We start from the raw sequence: 17,522 nt of genomic DNA, 5'->3' as shown, positions 1-17,522 counted from the left end.
GGAAAAGGGTAAGAAAAATGAAGGGATTTTTTAAGAAAGGAAGAGTCTAACCGGATTTGGAAAAAGGGAGCACTCTAAGCAAAATTTCAATTAGAAAACTTCTATTATTGCCGTATGAAAGCAAGCGAGCTGCTTTATTTCTATTTTCTCCGAGGATGGACGAGAGCAGTTTTGTAGAGCTATGGTATGGCAGAGGTCCCCACAGTCCATGTCATTTTTTTTATCGAAGTTCTAAATGCATCAGTGTCCTTTCTTCCCAAAATGAGGTCCTTAAGCACCTCGATAACTAACGAGATTTGAACGCAGCACCTACTTCAAATAGATTATGGCCTTATGGGATCACCCATGTAGCCTTCGTTCCGAGCAACGGCAACAAAATCTTACCCTTTTCCCCCTTTCTTTCATGTTGAGAAAGAAACTTGCGTTTGTCCTTGCTTGCGAACAAATTCAGCCATCTTCAACTTATGGTGACTTCTACAACGGCGATCTTCCACCCTGTCGAGTAAAGATAAGATTCAAGTCTTCGGAAGAAGGCAAAGATAGACAATCACAGCGTGCTGGCCATCATTGGTGCTTTTTTTTTTTTTTTTGATAAGATGAATGGGTCATACATAGTACGAATACGTCGAACAAAATCAAAAAATAAAATGTCGTGGACAACTGACAATTCAGTCCACAGTACTTGTATACAATATTCCATCATATAAGAGGTAACCTAATCTACTACCCTATTCGTATCCCGATAAACATGCCTAGCATCCAGGAATAGATATTCCCTCAAAATCCTCAGAATATAGTGGAGAAGTTAGTGTGCATCAGCCGCCTCCGCCTAACTCTAAATCCACCCAATTGCAGTTGCTAAATCACTCTTGATGGCTATAAAGTCAGCCCTCAAAACCTAGCCACATAGGTAATGCATGCCCGTCCACCTTCAGTTTCAGGAACTGAGATAGCGAAGATTGGACTCCTGCCAATAGCCACTAGCCCAAAGCAAGAGCACAAGCGAGTCTGAGCGGAGAGTTGAGAGCAAAGGTCGATACACGGGTTGAGATTGATACGTACCTTGCTCGTGTTTGATGTTTGGGTACCGGCCCAATTTGCTTCAAATGTAATCCTCTCCCTACATTCTTCTTAATGGCTGTTTGATTCTAGGATCATCCAGGCTCTTTACTCTCTCATTCATTGCTCAATGAAATATTAGATGGGTCCTTAACCCCAACGTTTTGGTTAAAAAAAAAAATGAAAAAAAATAGCCTTAGTGAAGCAAGAAAATCTACCAGACCACCATAGATTATCTACTAATATATTTCACCCACTGTTGATACCAAAGCCATGAATAACAATGAAACAATTAAGGTCAAGGCTCATAAGAGTAAGCAAGCTTATCTCATAATAAACTAAAAATAACTATGTAAAAAGAAACAAAATATACTGACTTAAAAAGTTTCCAGTCCCCTCTCTCTCTCTTGAGAATTTTACTCTTTCTTTCCACTAATGGATGCATATGTTAAATAATTAATTAGTGCTTGGGACGTTCATGTTGGGGATAGGATTCAGATGTTCATTTGGATTTTAAGACTGGTCCGTCAAAATCTCTGTTTAGCATTCAAGACATGACCCGTAATGGCTCATGCCAGGGTTCACCAATATTTGAAAACAAGATATTCCAATTCTTTCAGACCTCGCTAGAGTCTTAATCTTCCAATAGTGAAACTTTTTTCCCGGTCACTAACTTTAACCATCATTGCTCTGCTCGTTAGCCATTTATTTACCCGGAGTATTCATTCACTCTCTGTGGGGAAGTCCAAGTTTTATGGACGACTGAAAGTCAGAGAGCAAGCGAAAGGCCGCGATAGTCTTTCACGCCAAATAGCCAACCCCGCTCTTATTAAAACGCACCTTAGGATTTTAATAATGCGGGAAAAGGTCTGGCTCCTTCAAGGATGCAGATAGCTAATAAGATGGGCTCAAATCAAATCAGAAGTCTATGCTACAGAAAGAAAAAAAACATGCACAGAAATCTAATGAACGAATTAGCAATACTGTGTCATGCGGATCCAAGCCTCCATACCTGTCAACCTTCTTTGCTAGAATGTTGTCAGGTCTAGAATGGATGAAAGAATACAGGATAATTGATACGAACATTGTGCAGATAAATCCACATTACAAATTTATTTGGCAAATGCTGTAAAAAGAGATTAGCCAGATCAGCTGGTGGAATTACGGAACTAAATCAAACGAACTATTTTCACTTACAAAGCAACTCTTTCAGCTTGTATCAGCTCTCAACGCTTTGGTTCACCCCAGGTCTTTCCTTCAAAAAACTCACCCAGCATTCTATCGAGATCTTCCGGGGTGTATCTGATATATTTCTGAGGGTTCTTCCCACTCTCAATTAGTGGTCTGGCCAAAAATAAAATGCCACTTTATGAACTACAGTAAAATGTAGAACAGGAATGCTGAAGTTCCATAAAATCTACCTACAGCAACTAGCTGAGGTTTTAAGAATGGAAGGTTATGGGTCAAAGGAAACATACGCGAAACGTTTTATGAAAGATCTGTATGCTGGTAATAAAACTTCAGCAACTGCAAGTCTGAGAGACTCACGCAGCTCTGGATCAGGTACAGTCCACTGAGACTGTCTTTGATGAAGTTCCTCAAACTGCATGTTGAAAGACTTGAACCTAACAAAAATTAATATGATTTAGATTTGATATTTAATCATAAAAAGAATATGATAAGAAAGCCCGATGTAGGGTCCTGACCTCTCTTTTATGTTTGCTCTTGAGATGCCACTGCTGTTTCCTCCATCACCTCCCAAGGCAGAACTGCTACCTGATGAACCACCTTGAACCGTAAGGGTCTGCAGAATCTGGAGAAGATGCAACACAAATCAATAAACCCTTGGAAAAACCTATTCTAGCAATTAACAATTTTATTTTGAACATGGAGACCAAGATGCACATCTGACCTATAAGTATGTCAAAACTATAGCATTTTCTTTCTTTTTTTTAAAAAAAAAAAAAAAAGCAAACTCACAAACTCGCCGTTGTGCATAAAATATCTATAACTTCATCAATTTTGTATAAGTTGATTATAACATATTATGCAACTGTTGCTAAAAAACATGGACTATATAACTATCCTTTTTTTGTTTGTTCTCCCGTTGGATCAAATTTTTCAGGATGAAAACATAAATGCGGATAATTTATTTAAGTAAACTAGGCACATTTTTGCTATATTGTCAAATTATCAAGAATGCATTATATGTTTGTTTAGACTGAAATTAAAAACATATCAACCAGCCATAATAAATTATTGATGATGTATCAACCAAGATTTAATGAATCATGACTCATGGAGAAAACATGATTGGCACTGATACAAGAGACCGTGTGTCGGTATGTTTAGCCACATCACTGATACAAGATGCCATGTTTCGGTAGATTTTGATGGAATTAACTACCAAAAGGGAGCTGTTCATGGGGCAACAAGTAAAGTCCACCAAGAAGAGTGACTAATGGGGGAAAAAACACCAACAGGAAGTTATTCTCTGTAGATGTCAGCTTTCTCCTTCCACTACAAGAGAATGAAGAAGGCTTCTTTTGTGCTTCCCATTAGGTCTAAGTCATTCCTGATTTTACATTTTTCCTACCATCAATGGTGTGGCTAGAGTCCTACTGATAAAGTGGATACCCAGCCTACTCATGTATGAGGTTCAAGTGACTAATTCTTCTTCAATAGTGGATGTCCATCCTGCCTTCTAGAGAGTGACTTATATCTTGTCAAATAGAGAGGATGCCCAGCTTGCTCGTGCAGCGGGTGCGAGTAACAACTTCATCATTATCAAAATAGTGGATACCCAACTTTTTCCTCTCCTAATGAGGTTGAGTTCAAACTTGTAATTGTGTGGCAAAATTAATATCAATAGAGAAAGCTAATTCTTCTGCCTCCCCTGTCTTTATATAAAAGTTGTTTGCTTCTGTTCTTGTTCAATGGATGAATCCTTTTATATATTCCATCCCCTTTATGCATGCAATCATCACCAAGATTATGAGAGGCAATTGAAGGCAATTTAACTCACCACTGATGCAACTTTGGATGCCATTGATGATTTATGTCAACCATTGCACACTATAAGAAGGTTAACTCCTCTTAATTTAGGTGTGGAAAAGAACCCATGAAGGGATTGACCGCCAGTCTCCTAATCAACCATGATCATGACCTCTAATTGTTAACTGGTGGCATCTAGAGTTCTGCTAACATTCTCATTTATTGGTACCAATACACAAGCTGGACATAGAAGTCCAAATGAAACTTAATACTTTATCAATTAAATGGCTCATTTCATCATCCACTTAGGGATATAGTTTACCAAAGTAAAGATAGACTAAAATTGTAATCATTTACTGTAAAGGCTATATCCAGGCAAAATAATAATTCAATAGATGGCAACACACACACACGTGTGTGTGTGTGTTACGTATGTATGCATGCATGCATACCTGCATGCAAGGTTTTAAATCCTGTAGGATGGGGGCATCCCAGACGCCCCATTGCCATGCCCCATCCCTAGAGCTTTCCTAGTTAAGTATCTCAGTTGGTACCCTGTCTCTCTCCCTCCTTTCTTTATTTCTTCCTTTTTTGTTTGTTTTTTTTTCTTCTTTCCCTTATTCCTTCTTTCTATCCTTGCTTTCTTTCTTTTTCTTCTTCCTTCTTTCCTTTCTTTCTTTTTCTTCTTCCTTCCTTCCTTTCTTTCCTTTTCTTTTTCTTTCTTTCCCTTCCTCCTTCTTTCCTTCCTTTTTTTTGTTTTCTTCTCCCTTCCTTCCTTTCTTTCCCTTCTTCTTTCTTTCCTTCCTTTTTTTTGTTTTCTTCTCCCTTCCTTCCTTTCTTTACTTATTCTTCTTTCCTTTCTTTTTCTTCTCCTCTACTTCCTTTCTTTCCTTCCTTTTTTTCCCTTTTATTCTTCTTTTATTCCTTTTTTCATTTCCTCTTTCTTCTTATTTCCACGCATGGATGAGTTTCAGGCGCCCATCATAGTCCTATTTGCTCATAGGAACTGGATAAGACGGCAAGATGCCCCCATCTCGCTAGGACTTAAAACATTACTTGCATGCCCAAAGAATAAGGTAAACTCACAAGACAAAACAAAGAATTTTGGTTGTCATTAGGTCTATGAACTCAAACTTCTAACACACCTATTCTAGCATGCCTCTTCATTCATTTGGCTCCAAATCTCCATGTCCATGTGCTTCCTCCTCTATTTGCATTTTCTCCCTATCATGATCATTGCAGCCCACAAAACCTCTCTCTAGACCCTAGGGATGAGCCATCAACCCAAAAGAGCAGATCTTAATATGGATTGACAGATGATGGTCCAATCACAACAAGATTGGAGGCCTTTGTGATTTGCTAGAAAGCTCCAACCATTGTCACTAAAAAGGAAGGCTGTCAAAGCCACCTAACATAATGGCACTAAGATTGAGATCATAAAGAAGCCATAAGCAATCCCAGTTCCCTCTTTGCTCGCCATGGGTTCTAGGAGTTTTTTTAATTTTATCGTCTTCATGCCTCTCTCCATCTGTTAAATTAGAGAGAGATTGTTCATGCTCTGGATTCAGCTTTTCAAAAGATAGTATCAAAGATTAAAGCCATCCATTAAACAAACTTCTTCTTAGAATTTATCATATGCATCAACATGCCAATTTCTAGTCTAACATTGATATCAGCATGCTGTGTAGGGCTCTCCCCTTGGAACTATAATCAGTTCTTAAGCCAGTATAGATGTCACAAAGCTCTAGATATCTATACATCATGTGAGGAAGGTATCATCAACATCCATAAACTCTAGAGATTTCAAACTAAATCATCATAAAAAAAATATTACACTTTTGGAGCTAACTTAAGTACAATCCAAGGGTCAGGGAAAAGATGATATACAATCAAAATGGAAGATTATCATAATATTCTACATGTTCTTGTCAATATATGCAGTCACCTAGCATGATATTAAATTCAACAACAAAGCATCAATCTAAGAAGAATGTATAACATCAAAATCAATCAAATATCTGAATGAAATATCACGACCGATTGATTTATCAAACAAACCTTTGTCCAAGCAACTCTCTTATACTGATTTGCATTTTGTTGCACAATCCTACGGTGTCTTTGTACCCAATCATCACCCAATAAATCCTTTGCTTCCGACCTGAAAACAACACAAAGTTGACTGGTGTCTATTTGATAGCATGTGCTAGACCTTCATACTATTACATTTTATATCAAAATACCTGCGTACAGATCTAACCATATAGTGGATGTTATTCATGAGAAAAAGATAAGTCAGAGCAGGATCCTTGTATTGCTTTGATTTCCCATCTAAATTACTCTGAAGGGCTTGCATAATGCGCATTGTTACAATCGCCAATTGGGATTCAGTTTCATTTGCAGTTTCAAATTCCTGGAAAAGTTGCTTCAGCGTTGATTGATAGCTGTATATAAGTATTACACACAAACTGGTTAGATCTGCTATCTACATGTTAACAACAAAAGAGAGAGAAGATCATAAAATTATTACATAACAATGAGTGAAAGCGTTAACAGTTTATAGCTTCATTAGAATTTCAAACCTTAAAAAAACATTTGAAGTCAGTTGCAGATTTGAATATCCTGGTAAACTTCAAAAATAGAAAGATAGCAGGATAGCTTATGTTTGAAAGAACTAGGGCACGGACCTTCTATGTTTATGTCCAGAAGGATCGGATTGGATTTTTATGTTAATGTTCAATTTTAAGATCCTGCCTTCCAGTTAAAAATATTGCATCTCCAATCTGCAAATTTTTTTGAGTGAGCTAAATCAAGGAGAAAACCTAAGAACTGAAATAAACTTCTCTGTAAAAGAAAAAAAAAGGCCTTTTGAAGACATGTTTTTAGATTCCTCCATAGAAAGATATGTTTTTACACTTCAAGTCAAAAAAATGGAAACATTATGACAATAAACATAATAAAACTTGTAAAATGAAGGAATCCTTGTGGGGCAGTATTTCCAGGAAATGACGCAAGCAATCAGATAATATCACAAAGATTTGAAGACTTTCTTATTATCATAACATATAGCATATAGTAAATACTTTAATTTGTAGAAAGTATATTAACTGGTAATGACCAAAAGATATAGGCACAATTAACATAGAGTAAATATAAATATTTCCTCATGTAATCACACACCGAATGGTCACATGCAGACATTGGAAAAATTCTAATACAGACCCACTAAGGCACCGGCTTCAACGTGTTGCATCATGCTTGAGTATAAAGAATGAGATCAATTTATAAATTATCGCCAGATGTTGCAAGTCGATATTTCCCATTGACTTGCTAAATTTAGTGTGATATTTTATGTTTCAGTTGTTGGATTATCATTGCTTTTTTAGTTTTTTTTCCTGCCCGCAGTCTTTTGGAACAATGCATTCTGGTAACATGGACAACAATAAAAGGAATAACTTCAACCACGTTTGCAATTGTAACCTTAGTAATACCTAAATAAGAAAGAAAGCTAAAAAAATAGAAAGACAATATTGATGATAGACAACCCAAGCTAAGGGACTAGAGCTACACAAAAACAACAACAAAAATGGAATAACCAGTTCAAATAACAGTAGACTATATGCAATTTGAAGGTGCTTTTTGATCGATCCGACCTATTAAAAAAAAAAGTTGCTTTAAACAATCACAAATACCATAGACTTATCCAGATCACTGCTAAAACAATCAATTTTGCTATAGTGAAGAATTGGTAATAAAAGAAGAATTAAGGATAGAACTTACTCAAATAGAAACTTTACATAATTAATTACATAGCTAGTCAGAGGGTGAACAGTTCCATCAAGAACAGTTGTTTTTGAAGCATCCTTCTCAACTGCTTCCTCAAAATCACCAAAGGTTTCTTGGGCTGTCTGAGCCAGGCGTTTTGTTAAACTTAGTGTAGTATCACGCATCTCGATGCAAGCTTTGCCTTCAAAAATTGTCTCAATCTGATGAACAGTTTTAAGCAATGCATGTGAATGTAATCTTCACTATTCGTAGAAAACATCACCACGTGTAGGAAAACAAACAGCACTGCATCTAGCATTCTCAAAATATACAGAAACAATGAAGATTAAAAGCGAAACGGAAACTAAACATTTCTCAAACAAAAAACCACCCTTAGGAGACACCTGAGCAGTTGATTCTCACAATCTTGCAGAACCCATATGAATTTGTCTATTGGTAACCATGCAAACCAGTTACAATCGAGAATGCCCATTTCTCGACAATTAGAGATAACAACTTGGTTTAACCTGCTGCTTTACAAAGAATAATGACTTTAAAGTTAACTTTATCCCAAAAAAGTCAAAGCTGAGAAATTAATTTAGTATTGTATGACAAACTAAATGGGCATAGATGGTCAACCCTAGCCTTGCAAGAAGGTTATATGATTTTTGAAGTTCTAGAAGACAACAAGTGTCGGACCTGTTGGAAACTAACTACGATCACAAGAGAAAAGAAAAGAAGCTTCCAACAAAAGTGACAAAAGCATTTGATCATTGAGAAGGAATTTGTCTTGGAATCAAAGCAAAATTACTTTAAGGGCCTATTTGGAAAGTTCACACTAGACCCAACAAAATTACTTTAAGCAAAATCCTTATCGGACTATGGGAGGCCTAGCACTGATAATCCGAGCTATTGGATATGATCTATTTTTTCTAAATGACTTATATACAAAAGATTATATGATTTAGATACTCCTAGCCTATGCATCAAGTGGCCAAAAATAGACAGTTTAAATAACATGAAGCAACGCATATTTTTGATCATTAGGTGCGTAGAGTAGGGATCTCCATATCATATTATTTTTTTGATAGCAAGGAATGCGGAATCATCCCGAACTGGACAGTTCCGCCTGCTCCAAACCGTACCGGTGGCCTACCTGTATGGTTTCGGCTTTAAAACCGATTTGCTACTGGAGCCAGAGAAGACGAAGAGAAAGAGAGAGCGAGCGGAGGAGGGAGGGAGAGAATAAGCGGCCATAGATGCCTGCAGAGGGCCACAGGTTCCGGCGGAGGCCGAGGCCCCGTGGCCTCCGCCAGCCCCCCGTGGCCCTTCGCAGGAGTCCACAGCCTATCCTTCTCCCTCCCTCCCCCACTCCCTCTCTCTTTCTCTTCTCCTTCTCCATCTCTAATTGGTTTCTCTCGGTACGGCCCGGTACCGAACCAGTGCCGAGCCCAACCAGTCACCGACTGGTCCAGCACCCGATACCGGTTCGGCAATCCTTGTTTGATAGTAAGCAGTTTAGAGATAGTAGATCAAGTCATATGACTCGTATCATCCGTGTTGGGCCCACCATCACCATCATCCAATCAGGCCCAATTTGGCATTTGCTATGCTAACACAATAGATCTACTATGTGTGTGCATATTATATCCTGAAAGACACTTTGCTACACCACATAAAAGATTGTGGACAACTAAATAACTTTAATATATATATATATATATATGAGTTAAAATCAAATATTTTCACATCTTTTAAGGAAAGATCACGAGTAAAAATATAAATAGAACTGAAAAGTTTCAGCATACCTCTGGCTGAAGTTCACGCATTATTTCATACATGTCAAGAAGAACAAACAATTTTTCTGGAGACCTTTTGCTTTTAGCAACTGCCTCCCCAAAACTTAGAAGCATCAATACACTGTTTGCTGTGAGTTCAGCAAAACAATAATCCTTGTGAAAATTGGTGTCGTCAAAGATTTGATCGCAAATTTTTTTTTCTCCAGCAAACAGCAGTTTTACCTGTTTTCAGCACAGTCAAATGACAGGAAAACAAAAGGCATGCACTCTATAGATTTCCTCAGAAATCCTTACTGTTATTCGCATAAAGTGAATCCAATTCCCAATTTTGGCCTCTAAGACTTCCCATTGCATCTTCTGCACATCATCTTTGCTGAGTTTTTCCACCCCCAGTTTCCGAAGGCTCGTTTCTAATGCATAAGCACGAGCTTCCCTGCATGTAACAGCACACATTTTATATAAGTCCTCTTTAGTAAATTGGAGCAAAAAAACACACAACAAGTTTGAGACATGAATACAAAAAGATGATCATCGTTTGCTCATTTAAATATGTATCTGTATGCATATATATTTGGTGATCAGTTACCACCGATAAAAGTATTGCCATCAACCATCAGCAACACTGATAACCCTGTTTACTAACAATCAATTGGAGGATATCTCACTAAACTCTCAAAGAGTGTTACTACCTACAACAAAATGAACAATATAAGCAAATGAGACCTAGATAGCAACAACAGATATTGGCATATTTTATGAAAACTTTTATGGCAGGATCATCGTTTAAAGAACCTCTGCCAAAGCACAATTTCAAAATATCACCTGCATAAGACTCCATTTATTGCTCTCTCATCTTTTCCACAGAGGTTTTCTTTCTAGAAAAAGGAAGTGATTCAGGAGTCCACTTTTTGAACTTACCAAGTACTCTCTCTAGGAAGAAAAACAAAAATAACACCAAGGTGTTGTAGAGTATCAAAAATATGATTTCGGACAACTTACACAAAAGCAATAATGGATTCCCAACATCTAAATAACTTGAACCACTATGGTTTGATACAATTCAGCGACCATCTCAAAACCAAGCCAATGATCAATAAATGGATTTAGCTTAAGGTCTAACAGCAAGTCCTAAATCCATGAGAATGCACTGGAATTAAGGTAGTTAAATCAACTAGAGCAGATAGCAGATTTTATATTGTGTGTCTTTATATTTCTCTATGGCCCTAGGATGAGAACTTGGAATTTGTTATCACGAAACTTAAGGAAGAGAAAGTGTGAATGTATTCTAATTTGAAGGTATGAAAGTGTAATAAGGATTCCCTGAGTAAGGTACCACAAAAAAGGTGTACAAGTATGAAGCCCATGTGCAGGCTTTAACTTACGACCCATGTACAAACTCATTGGAAGGGGAAAAATAAAACTGTAAAGCAAAGATAAGACAGTTTCACCGACACCTGCATATAGAAATTCTGTATGAATACCAAATTAGGCTTCTACACTATCGCCCAGATATGTCATCCTCCTGTTATATGCCATCATCACATTTGGGAATCACTTTTGCTAAGGTGTGAGACCATGGAAAAGTGTAAAACAGATCCAGTATCCACAGACCAATTTCTATGCATGTGTATGTTAAAACGAGCAGCAGGTTATTACATGTACAAGCCACAATGTATAAAATCATGTGCAATATATGAACATATGAAGGGTCATATCGATTGCCTGCTGCTACTATCAATCCTTCCTTGGCATTCCATGTCTTAGAAAAGATGGACCTTGATGCCCCTTTCAGAACACTCCCTTCTATGAGAAGTATTTGACCAGTGGTTCAGAAACATCACAAACAAAGAGAAAGGAGGCATTACCACAATCCTCTCCAAGTTAAAAAGAAAAGACAATTTCAATCATGGATGACCATATAAGCCACATAGAAGCCATGATATTTGATGACAAACAGTCTAGTTTTCTGCCACAAAATTAGGAACAACCTGAGAAATGAAATAATCAAGATAACTTTAAGATCATTTCTGGCAAGAGATATCTGAAAATGTTACCTGTAAATTTTTGCACACTGCTGTTCATGTCCAGCTTGGACCAATTGTTGAGCTAAGTCATGCAGCAGAGGCACAATCCTTGGAGGAATGAGAGTTGGTGTTTTGTAAACAGCAGTCTCCAAGCTTTTTGCTTGATTACTGGTTGATGGGTTCTTACTACCATCACCTTGGTCTCCAGTCGATCCAGATGATGGTCGTAAAGAGTTAGGAAGACAATCAAATAGGCGGTCAGGCTCAATTGGCTTGCTGAAATGAAACAGGGGGAGAAAAGACAAATGATGTGGTGAACAGCAATTGCAATACTGCAGAGATGAATTATGCCCAAAAAAGCACAAAGTATGACCTGTATGTTTGATATGCATAATGTCACAGACTTGATTATTTAGTTTAAGAACATCCGCCAACATGGTTTCATGCCTTAGACCAACAGAATTATTGCATGAAATAAAGAATGAAATAAGTTTTGCTTGTTTGTGCAAGTTGGTCTATAGATGTTAATTGCTGATGAAATATAGACGATACTTCTTCCAATTTAAGGTAAAGTTTTTTTTCCTAATTAAGTATCCATGCATTCATTTTGTAATTAAAAAATTTGAGGTGATCAACATCAAATATGCAGAAAAGGGTTGTGACTTTCTATCTTCATTTTTCAGTTAAAAACTATATGGTCTAAAAGCTCCATTTTGTACTTAAACATATTGGATGGTCTGTTGGAATATTTCAAAATTTCAAGTTTGCCCTTCTTTGTCTTTTGTCTTTTGTCTAGTGTACTTTCTTTAGTCCCACATTGGAAAGAGATAAAACTCAAAAGGTTTTTATGTAGTATTCAACCTTTTAACTTGGTGAAGTAAAGAAAGTAAGTAGCCCACGCGCGCACGAGCCTAATGGAGGTCTAAGCCAAAATTGGAGAATCCGATCCAAAAATGTTTAACCGGGCGCGTCACGCTCGGTTGAATATTCCCACTTTAATAAATGAGAAGCCTAACTCTTAATTGTTTAAATTCTAATTTTAAATATATCTGACTTCAACCTCAGACCAAGAGGGAATTACGACGCATATGTTTCCTCATTGGAATTTTTCAACTATCTTCTTACTAGGGTTTTGGTTTACTCTTCTAAGGACTCTTCTTAGATTAGCCATGTTGAGGAAGCATGATGAACTGTTAGTTGATGACATGAGTAGGTATAGTGTTGACTTGACTAGAAGCATGCACTTCAAATTGTCTATAGAAAATTTTTGGGAAAAAAAAGAAGAAAAGAAACTTGAATACAGGACATCAAAATTAGGACAGGTCTGATCAATAGATTTATTCACTAAGTTAGATTTTAAATTTTAGGATAACCATATGGGAGCTCAAAACAGATCCAAAAGCAATTTAAATAAGCAAATTAATTCATGTTTCCTTTCTAGCATATACAAAGTTTCATGTCAATTTATGGTTGTTTACCACTTAACAAGGTATTGAGAAGCTGGTATCTAAAAATTATCCTTGGCAACTAAGGAATTATATCATGGTGTTTCCTGTTGTTTTCTTTGATATTGTTATTACTTATTATACTAAGAAAATTTCTAGCAATAGTGGAATGGCTAGAACATGCTACTGGATGATTGTTTTATGTCATTAAGATGCAACCATCAGTCATCCGTTCTATCTATGCGATGATGTTCTTCTTCATTCTATGTGCACTTCATATTTAGAAGATATACAATACATCTAATAGTATTATGCAAAATTCGGGTTGTAGAGGCCATCCAAGTTTGAACAGGCTTACTATGGACCAGGAGGCAGGTCCAAGTAAAGATCTTAGACTAATTCCCAAGCAAAATTTAGGTCTAGATCTACACAAGTGGTGCCTAATCAGACCTGATGACAGTCAAGTACTCAAATAATTTTGGATCTAAGTTGCAATAGAAAATTTACAATGTAGCTAACATATCTCACTTGCAAACTGCTACAACTAATGCATTCAAAATATAGGCAGTTTCAGGGATATTGCAGCCATAGTTATACAGCCAGAAATATTCATTACAATATATGTGTGCATGTTTGAAGGGGGGTGGGGGTGGGGGTGGGGGTGGGGGTAGATATGATGAAAATAAATAGGGAATAGGGAATAATTGTGTATGTAAATAAACCTGTAGTTCGTAAGGAGCTGCCTAAATTCCTCCTCCAGCTTCAAGATGGCCTTAGATAGCAAATTATTGGCATGGTTCAGCACTCCATCACTGCTCTTGAAGCTTTTGTTGTAGCTGAAAAACTTGACGTTGCTTCTCAACTGGTCAATTGCCTCCAGATAGCTTTCTAGATCCTCATGTGGTCCCCTCAATATCTTAGCCTCAGCCTAAGCAATCAATGGAATGTTATTGTCTCACAATGAATCATTAGCTAGAATCTAATGCACTAAAAGCATCCTAAATTATGATTCTATCAAAAAAAAAATATAAATAAACATAATCATCAAAAGTAGCATGTAGAAAGTGTGTTCGGTGTTCTAAGTTTTACAAACACATTCTCACTCCTCTTATGTGCTTCAAGGTGTTGGAAAATAACTTGTGCAATAAAAGCACGCACAATTGCTCCAATTGCAGTTACAATTTTTATACAACATTTGTTTCTAACATAGCATGTAGCAGCAGTATTAGGTGCCCATAATTGTCCATTTTCAGAAACTACTGGTGTTTTCTTCCTATTGTAAATGTTTCAGAATTTACTCCATTTTCTTTTAGCAGCAATCTGCATGCAGCCATCTTCACTGCTTTATGCACCAAAATTCTTGAACCATGTGTTTCTCGGACGTGTATCCATGACAGACACCACCTTTGTCTCCTTTAATTGTCTTTTTTTGAAGCAATCTTTTCTCCTTCAATTGTCACCACAATGCTCAAGAAGAAATGAAGAATTGTCAGCTCAGTAAAGCAGAACATAGTGAAGACTAAATGAACTATAAGTCCCAATCAGACTCGACTTCAGTCTTATCACCATTATTACATATAAATCAGTTGAAACTCTAGAAGATAATTGATCTAAACCAAAAGTTTGTTTTTTATTATTTTCTTTTCAAAAAATGATTAGTATTCAAGATCTTAAACTAGGCTGACAAGGACCAACCTGCCTTGAGAGATCAAATTGAGCCAGTATAACCTCTGCTGCCTTCAGTGTCTTGTCAACATTCTCATGTGCCATTCGAATGGCATGTGTCCTCACCTAGAAATAAAATAAAAAGTTTACTAATTTCATAGAATTTAGGAACCTATATAAGCAATCAAATCAAGTTAGAAACAAACAAAAGTGAAATTCAAAAACAAAAATAGATAAATAAGAAAGAAGCAAACAGCAGTAACAACAGATCAAATTGATCTAGTAGCTGCTGCTTCTTGAAATAGCAGAGGAGGCGGTACAGCTTGGATAATTTTCTTTTAGAAAAAAGGAAAAATCAGGGAAGGAAGGAAAAGAGATACAAGAATGGCATGCATCCTTTGTTGTGACAAATTGATCAAAGTTGAATATCTTAAATATAAACCAAGAAAAATTTAAAATGCAAGAACCCTCAGAACAACAAACCACCCCAAAGCCACGGAGCTGCCATAATTACCAAGAAGGATCACATAAAGATGGCATTTGGTGACCCAAATGGGATCACCAAGATGATCTTAGATCAATGGTGAACTTTATTCTGGAATAATCTGATCTTCGAAAATCTAAAATCAGTACGTTCGTTATGCTATGTTCTAGTAATTAAAGATTTTAAGGTATCCATGAGTAACCTATTTGGTATTTTATGGAATCTAAGATTACTGACCATATAATACCAAAACTACCCAAAATATATTCCATAAAAATATATTTATTAATCATATAAAATATATTATAATAAAATATTGATATATTTATTAATATATTGATTTTTAATACATTTCATAAAAATATATTTATTAGTCATATAAATTATTATTCCTATAAAATATATTAATTGTTATTATAAGTTAATATTTTTATTTATACTCATAATATATTATTTGCTTAATACTAATATTTATTTTGATTAAAAAAATAAGGTAAATAGAAGTAATATATTAAATAATTTCATTAGATAAATTTTAAGTACAATAATATATTTCTACTATAATTTAAAATTATCATTGAATAATAATATGACTAATATATATATATATATATATATATATATATATATATATATATATATATTGATATACTATATATACGGTATATTGATATACCAACTTTTTTTATTGGATTGAGGGGTATTTTTATCCTCAAATTTCAGGCCGAGTGATCTTGGATTTTCGACCTCAAGAACGGATATCCCATCATTGGGTTGGGCAGTAATTTAAGGAGTGAGAGTGGTTTAGGATCACTGCCACATGGGATCACAATGATACAACCAAATGTGGTGATCTCGTTACCTCCATCCGCATCATCCATGATCTTGGGATGATCACCCTAATACCAAAGACCCCAAAATGAAATCTTGAAAGAGTTTTCCAGAAAAAGCAGAGAAAGCATGACAACTGATTGAGAGGGAGGGGAGGGGGGTGCGGGGGTCAAGTAAAGAAGAAGAGGAGGAGGGAAGAAAACAGAGGAATAGCATATATACATACATGCAAATAAAAAACGAAATATAAAATCCGACAATTTATTTAAAAAAAAGAACTTCAGAACGTACTAACCCGAAAGAACAAGTGTGAGCCCAAGGGAGCTGCCGTAATTACTAAGAAAAATCATCAAGATGACATCTTGAAAGAAAATTTGATGGAGAAGAAGACGAAGGTAGCAAATGATCGAATATTTCTAATCTCCCCGTCTTCTTGAAATGGCGGAGGGAGGAAAACAGCTTCAAAATTAACAGGAAAAAGAATGAAAGAAAGAACAAGAGGACGAAAGAAAGAAGCGGATAGAGGGCAATGTGGGTGCAGAGAGGGGACCTGGGTGCTGTCGGAATTACCAAGAAAAATTAAAAAGATGAAATGAAAACGCCGGAGGAAGGAAAGCAGCTTCCAAATCGATAGAAAAAGGAAAGAAAAAAGAACGGAAGAAAGAAAAACAAATTATGAAAAGAAGCAAAGGATCGAATATTTTTCGTCTCCTCGTCTTCTTGAAATCGCTAGAAAAAAGAAAGAATGAAAGAAATGGGGAATGGAGGGAGAGGAGGACCTGGGTGGGGCGCATAGCGGCCTCGAGGGCGGAGAGGCGGTGGTCGAAGGAGCCGAGAATGGCGACCATGCTGTCGGTGTTGGTCTGGCTCTTCTGCAGCGACTCCCGCAGCAAGGTCGCCCTCTGCCTTAGGGTCTCGATCGCCTGCGGCGTCCCCATTCCCCAAATCTCTCTCTCTATCGTCGACCCCTATCCCTCTCTCTCGATCTCTCTCTCAATATCGATCCGAAGAGAAAGTGAGAGAGAACTGGTCCTCGGCTGTGGATTTATAGGCGTATTCGTAGGACGAGGAGGGAGGGAAAGCCCGCTGCGCTGCGACTCGATCTTTCGTCCGTGGCATGACAAATTATCAAGAGCTCCCTAGCGATGGTTTGTATATATGGAACGGTCCCTACGTATCGGGGCCGTAGAAAAATATATTAAGATTCGATAGGGGTTTATGAGTAATAAAGTTTGTGCCGAATTTGAACTGAAGACGGCAATATGTCTGCCGATTCTTTATAAGCTGATATGAGAACTGTGTACCGTACATGATCATTCGCACGTGACCCCCTATCCAAAATGGGTATTGCGATTAGGTCTTCCTATTTACAGGTTAGGCTGGAGCCTCGGAAGAGTGACGGAAGTTTCATTGAACCTTCAGAGCAAACTTCTTTGCGCGGGCTTTCCTCCCGTTGGTA

General features: G+C 36.9%; 1 protein-coding gene across 4 annotated transcripts; it reads right to left on the bottom strand.

Moving 5' to 3' along the window:
* Window positions 1-2,147: 2,147 nt before the first annotated feature.
* Window positions 2,148-17,080, bottom strand: LOC103714281 (exocyst complex component EXO70A1-like). 4 transcript variants are annotated; one of them, XM_017844555.5, is made up of 13 exons: window positions 16,843-17,080; window positions 14,779-14,874; window positions 13,806-14,011; window positions 11,669-11,914; window positions 9,909-10,047; window positions 9,624-9,836; window positions 7,831-8,036; window positions 6,294-6,494; window positions 6,112-6,211; window positions 2,766-2,872; window positions 2,538-2,684; window positions 2,257-2,403; window positions 2,148-2,185 (listed from the first exon to the last, which is right to left on the bottom strand). In XM_017844555.5, exons 1-12 carry the CDS (start codon window positions 16,999-17,001, stop codon window positions 2,286-2,288), a joined length of 1,938 nt encoding a protein of 645 aa, XP_017700044.2. In that variant the 5' UTR covers window positions 17,002-17,080; the 3' UTR covers window positions 2,148-2,185; window positions 2,257-2,285. The 4 variants fall into 4 exon arrangements, with proteins under 4 accessions (XP_017700044.2, XP_088576700.1, XP_026663147.2 ...); XM_088720574.2 differs by having other exon boundaries at window positions 2,148-2,403; window positions 14,382-14,874; XM_026807346.4 differs by having other exon boundaries at window positions 2,148-2,403.
* Window positions 17,081-17,522: the final 442 nt, after the last annotated feature.

The sequence above is a fragment of the Phoenix dactylifera genome, chromosome 4, assembly GCF_051530095.1.
Source record: "Phoenix dactylifera cultivar Ajwa chromosome 4, Ajwa_hap1_PhDact_Kaust_v1.1, whole genome shotgun sequence".
Taxonomy (NCBI): domain Eukaryota; kingdom Viridiplantae; phylum Streptophyta; class Magnoliopsida; order Arecales; family Arecaceae; genus Phoenix; species Phoenix dactylifera.
This window is presented reverse-complemented; position numbering and strand designations above follow the sequence as displayed.

Coding starts and splice junctions, on each gene's coding strand:
- LOC103714281 (XM_026807346.4), bottom strand. CDS start 17,001: ATGGGGACGCCGCAGGCGATCGAGACCCTAAGGCAGAGGGCGACCTTG. Junction 6,212..6,293: donor ATGGTTAGATCTGTACGCAG/GTATTTTGATAT, acceptor TGTTGTTTTCAG/GTCGGAAGCAAAGGATTTAT. Junction 2,685..2,765: donor AGAGCAAACATAAAAGAGAG/GTCAGGACCCTA, acceptor AATTTTTGTTAG/GTTCAAGTCTTTCAACATGC.